The sequence below is a fragment of the Coregonus lavaretus genome (genome assembly GCF_964263955.1).
Source record: "Coregonus lavaretus genome assembly, chromosome: 1".
Classification (NCBI taxonomy): Eukaryota; Metazoa; Chordata; class Actinopteri; order Salmoniformes; family Salmonidae; genus Coregonus; species Coregonus lavaretus.
In genome coordinates, this window is record NC_139988.1 from 91,721,513 (window position 1) to 91,727,550 (window position 6,038).

Genomic DNA, 6,038 nt, shown 5'->3' on the forward strand with positions numbered 1-6,038 from the left:
GATATGTACATATACTGTAGGTAGGGGTAAAGTGACTAGGCAACAGGATAGATAATAGACAGTAGCAGCAGTATACTGAAGGTAGGGGTAAAGTGACTAGACAACAGGATAGATAATAGACAGTAGCAGCAGTATACTGTAGGTAGGGGTAAAGTGACTAGGCAACAGGATAGATAATAGACAGTAGCAGCAGTATACTGAAGGTAGGGGTAAAGTGACTAGACAACAGGATAGATAATAGACAGTAGCAGCAGTGTATGTGATGAGTCAAAATAGTTAGTGCAAAAGGGGATCAAAGCAGATAGAGATTGAGTCATCTGTGGATCTGTTGGGGCGGCATGCGAATTGGAATGGGTCCAGGGTGTCTGGGATGATGGTGTTGATTTGAGCCATGACCAGCCTTTCAAAGCATTTCATGGCTACAGATGTGAGTGCTATGGGGCGATAGTCATTTAGACAGGTTGCCTTGGCGTTCTTGGGCACAGGGACTATGGTGGTCTGCTTGAAACATGTAGGTATTACAGACTGGGTCAGGAATATGTTGAAAAGGTCAGTGAAGACACTTTCCAGCTAGTCAGCGCATGCTACAAGTCCTGGTAATCTGTCTGGCATCGCAGACTTGTGAATGTTAACCCGTTTAAAGGTCTTACTCACATTGGCTATGAAAAGCGAAATCACACAAGTCGTCCGGAACGGCTGGTGCTCTCATGCATGGTTCAGTGTCACTTACCTAGAGGCGAGCATAGAAGGCATTTCACTCTTCTGGTAGGCTCGTGTCACTGGGGCAACTAGCGGTTGCGATTCCCTTTGTAATCCGTGATAGTTTTCAAGCCCTGCCACATCCAACGATCGTCAGAGCCGGTGTTGTAGGATTCGATCTTAGTCCTGTATCGACACTTTGCCTGTTTGATGTCTCTTTGGAGGGCATAGCGGGATTTCTTATCAGCAGCGTCCAGATTAGTGTCCCGCTCACTGAAAGCGGCAGCGCTAGCCTTTAGCTCTTATTAATGAAGCTGGTGACTGCTGTGGTAAACTCCTCAATGCCATCGGATGAATCCGGAAACGTATTCCAGTCTGTGCTGAGAGAAACAGTCCTGTAGCTTTTTTAAACATATTTTCTCTGTCCCTTCTCCTCCAGGTCTCCATAGTGATCTGCACAGCCTTCATCATGGCGTGGTCTCCCTATGCGGTGGTCTCCATGTGGTCTGCCTGTGGTTACCACGTCCCCAACATGACTTTGATCTTCACCCGTCTCTTCGCTAAATCCGCCTCCTTGTACAACCCCTTCATCTACTTCGGAATGAGTTCTAAGTTCCGTAAGGACGTCTTCGCGCTGTTGCCGTGTTACGGTGGCTCCGCCCACAAGGAAGTGGTCCGTCTCAAGAACTTCCAGGAGCTTAACGAGCTGAAGCCGAAAGACCATCCCGAGGCCACGACCCTTTTTGCGCTTCCTGTGACCTCACTTCCTCTGCAGTCGAGAGAGGGGAAGTACAGCAAGGAAGAGATGCTGCAGCCAGAGGGTCCCATGGCTCAGGATTCAGACTCCGGGGTGAATAGTCCATCCCACACCCCACCTACTGCCAGTCAGGAGTCCCTCTACTACATTCCCAATGTACCCCTTGCCCCCTTACCCAGCATGCACTCTGAGACGCCAGAGTACGAGAGCGACAGACTCTAAAGATCTCTAAATGTGCATCCAAAATGGCACGCTACACGCTTAGAGAAAAAAAAAAAGGTGCTATCTAGAACCTAAAAGGGTTCTTCGGGCTGTCCCCATAGCAGAACCTATTCCAGGTAGAATCCTTTTTGGGTTCCATTTAGAACCCTTTTTCTACCTGAAACCAAAAATGTTCTACCTGGAAGCAAAAACAGTGTTTGATCTAAAATAGAACCCCATTCTCTACATAGTGCACTACTTTTGACCAGGGCCCTATGGGAGTATATAGGGACTAGGGTTCACTATATAGGGAATAGGGTTTCATTATATAGGGAATAGGGTGTCATTATATAGGGAATAGGGTGTCATTATATAGGGTGTCATTATATAGGGACTAGGGTTCACTATATAGGGAATAGGGTTCACTATATAGGGAATAGGGTGTCATTATATAGGGAATAGGGTGTCATTATATAGGGAATAGGGTTTCATTATATAGGGAATAGGGTGTCATTATATAGGGAATAGGGTGTCATTATATAGGGAATAGGGTGTCATTATATAGGGAATAGGGTGTCATTATATAGGGAATAGGGTGTCATTATATAGGGAATAGGGTGTCATTATATAGGGACTAGGGTTCACTATATAGGGAATAGGGTGTCATTATATAGGGAATAGGGTGTCATTATATAGGGAATAGGGTTTCATTATATAGGGAATAGGGTGTCATTATATAGGGAATAGGGTGTCATTATATAGGGAATAGGGTGTCATTATATAGGGAATAGGGTGTCATTATATAGGGACTAGGGTTCACTATATAGGGAATAGGGTGTCATTATATAGGGACTAGGGTTCACTATATAGGGAATAGGGTGTCATTATATAGGGAATAGGGTGTCATTATATAGGGAATAGGGTGTCATTATATAGGGAATAGGGTGTCATTATATAGGGAATAGGGTGTCATTATATAGGGAATAGGGTGTCATTATATAGGGAATAGGGTGTCATTATATAGGGAATAGGGTGTCATTATATAGGGAATAGGGTGTCATTATATAGGGAATAGGGTGTCATTATATAGGGAATAGGGTCATTATATAGGGAATAGGGTGTCATTATATAGGGAATAGGGTGTCATTATATAGGGAATAGGGTGTCATTATATAGGGAATAGGGTGTCATTATATAGGGAATAGGGTGTCATTATATAGGGAATAGGGTGTTATTATATAGGGACTAGGGTTTTGTACATTGCTATTTTTTGTATTTGTTGGGGTTATTTATTTAAGTTGATGTGTGCTTGTTTGTGTCAATAAAAAGTTATTTTTTCTCCTGATTCTCAAGAGTGCATTTATTGAAACAGAGTTTCAGAGCACGGAGGTGTACTTGAACATTTTAGTCATTTAGCAGACGCTCTTATCCAGAGCGACTAACAGTTAGTGAGTGCATACATTTTCATTACTGGCCCCCCGTGGGAATCGAACCCACAACCCTGTCGTTGCAAGCGCCACGCTCTACCAACTGAGCTACATACAAACTCTTCTGTCCTAATGGACTCAGCACTGTCATGACCAGTGATACGTGTGGTTAAGAGTGGGGACATATGGTAACACTCAGAAGCTACGAACTGTGTATGAACTGTGTCTGTAGAGGTACATGTCTTATTGCAGATTGACAGTGTCAGGGGGTATTTAGTATCTGTAGTGTCAGGGGGTATTTAGTATCTGTAGTGTCAGGGGGTATTTAGTATCTGTAGTGTCAGGGGGTATTTAGTATCTGTAGTGTCAGGGGGTATTTAGTATCTGTAGTGTCAGGGGGTATTTAGTATCTGTAGTGTCAGGGGGTATTTAGTATCTGTAGTGTCAGGAGGTATTTAGTATCTGTAGTGTCAGGGGGTATTTAGTATCTGTAGTGTCAGGGGGTATTTAGTATCTGTAAGGCTGTAGTGTCAGGGGGTATTTAGTATCTGTAAGGCTGTAGTGTCAGGGGGTATTTAGTATCTGTAGTGTCAGGGGGTATTTAGTATCTGTAGTGTCAGGGGGTATTTAGTATCTGTAGTGTCAGGGGGTATTTAGTATCTGTAGTGTCAGGAGGTATTTAGTATCTGTAGTGTCAGGGGGTATTTAGTATCTGTAGTGTCAGGGGGTATTTAGTATCTGTAAGGCTGTAGTGTCAGGGGGTATTTAGTATCTGTAGTGTCAGGGGGTATTTAGTATCTGTAGTGTCAGGGGGTATTTAGTATCTGTAGTGTCAGGGGGTATTTAGTATCTGTAGTGTCAGGGGGTATTTAGTATCTGTAGTGTCAGGGGGTATTTAGTATCTGTAGTGTCCGGGGGTATTTAGTATCTGTAGTGTCAGGGGGTATTTAGTATCTGTAGTGTCCGGGGGTATTTAGTATCTGTAGTGTCAGGGGGTATTTAGTATCTGTAGTGTCAGGAGGTATTTAGTATCTGTAGTGTCAGGGGGTATTTAGTATCTGTAGTGTCAGGGGGTATTTAGTATCTGTAGTGTCAGGGGGTATTTAGTATCTGTAGTGTCAGGGGGTATTTAGTATATGTAGTGTCAGGGGGTATTTAGTATCTGTAGTGTCAGGGGGTATTTAGTATCTGTAGTGTCAGGGGGTATTTAGTATATGTAGTGTCAGGAGGTATTTAGTATCTGTAGTGTCAGGGGGTATTTAGTATCTGTAGTGTCAGGGGGTATTTAGTATCTGTAGTGTCAGGGGGTATTTAGTATCTGTAGTGTCAGGGGGTATTTAGTATCTGTAAGGCTGTAGTGTCCGGGGGTATTTAGTATCTGTAGTGTCAGGGGGTATTTAGTATCTGTAGTGTCAGGGGGTATTTAGTATCTGTAGTGTCAGGGGGTATTTAGTATCTGTAAGGCTGTAGTGTCCGGGGGTATTTAGTATCTGTAGTGTCAGGGGGTATTTAGTATCTGTAGTGTCAGGGGGTATTTAGTATCTGTAAGGCTGTAGTGTCCGGGGGTATTTAGTATCTGTAGTGTCAGGGGGTATTTAGTATCTGTAGTGTCAGGGGGTATTTAGTATCTGTAGTGTCAGGGGGTATTTAGTATCTGTAAGGCTGTAGTGTCCGGGGGTATTTAGTATCTGTAGTGTCAGGGGGTATTTAGTATCTGTAGTGTCAGGAGGTATTTAGTATCTGTAGTGTCAGGGGGTATTTAGTATCTGTAGTGTCAGGGGGTATTTAGTATATGTAGTGTCAGGGGGTATTTAGTATCTGTAGTGTCAGGGGGTATTTAGTATCTGTAGTGTCAGGAGGTATTTAGTATCTGTAGTGTCAGGGGGTATTTAGTATCTGTAGTGTCAGGGGGTATTTAGTATCTGTAGTGTCAGGGGGTATTTAGTATCTGTAGTGTCAGGGGGTATTTAGTATCTGTAGTGTCAGGAGGTATTTAGTATCTGTAGTGTCAGGGGGTATTTAGTATCTGTAGTGTCAGGAGGTATTTAGTATCTGTAGTGTCAGGGGGTATTTAGTATCTGTAGTGTCAGGGGGTATTTAGTATCTGTAGTGTCAGGGGATATTTAGTATCTGTAGTGTCAGGGGGTATTTAGTATCTGTAGTGTCAGGGGGTATTTAGTATCTTTGCAGGAGTACATTTCTGAGGTGCAGTGGTGCAAGGACTGCGACCGTCCTCTTGTCAACCGCCGGGGAATGTGGGTAATTCAGGAGATATGATCAGCATGTGCCCTCTGAGGGAGAACTGTCCTCCACACCACAACAAATACACACACAGGCATACACACACACGCATACACACACACACACACACACACACACACACACACACACACACACACACTGATGGAGACCTGTCCTGTCCTGCAAGCAAGTCCTGACCAAACACCACCACGCCACCAGTTTCCTATTGCACAGAGGATGGTCCAGAGCCAGGGGACAGTCACAGTCCAGAGCCAGAGGACAGTCACAGTCCAGAGCCAGAGGACAGTCACAGTCCAGAGCCAGAGGACAGTCACAGTCCAGAGCCAGAGGACAGTCACAGTCCAGAGCCAGAGGACAGTCACAGTCCAGAGCCAGAGGACAGTCACAGTCCAGAGCCAGAGGACAGTCACAGTCCAGAGCCAGAGGACAGTCACAGTCCAGAGCCAGAGGACAGTCACAGTCCAGAGCCAGAGGACAGTCACAGTCCAGAGCTAGAAGACAGTCACCTGACTCTGGACTGTGACTGTCCTCTGGCCCGTCATCTGGCTCTGGCGCTTGCAATGCCAGGATAGTGGGTTTGATTCCCGCTGGGGCCACCCATTCCATACGTAAAATGTATGCAAGCATGACTGGATTAAAGCGTCTGCTAAACGGCAGATATTATTATTTATGCAATGGGTGGGTCTAATCCT

At 44.6% G+C, this 6,038-nt stretch overlaps 1 protein-coding gene across 1 annotated transcript in view; it reads left to right on the plus strand.

Annotated features, from left to right (window-relative positions):
* The window catches only part of LOC311134432 (visual pigment-like receptor peropsin), a gene marked incomplete at both ends in the record, with an annotated part of 73,672 nt that extends 71,994 nt beyond the window's left edge, over positions 1 to 1,678 (plus strand). Inside the window, one exon of the mRNA XM_084168112.1 lies at positions 1,139 to 1,678. Coding sequence (XP_084024238.1) covers positions 1,139 to 1,678 — 540 coding nt within the window. The remainder of the gene's footprint in view (positions 1 to 1,138) is intronic.
* Between the last annotated feature and the right edge of the window lie 4,360 nt (positions 1,679 to 6,038).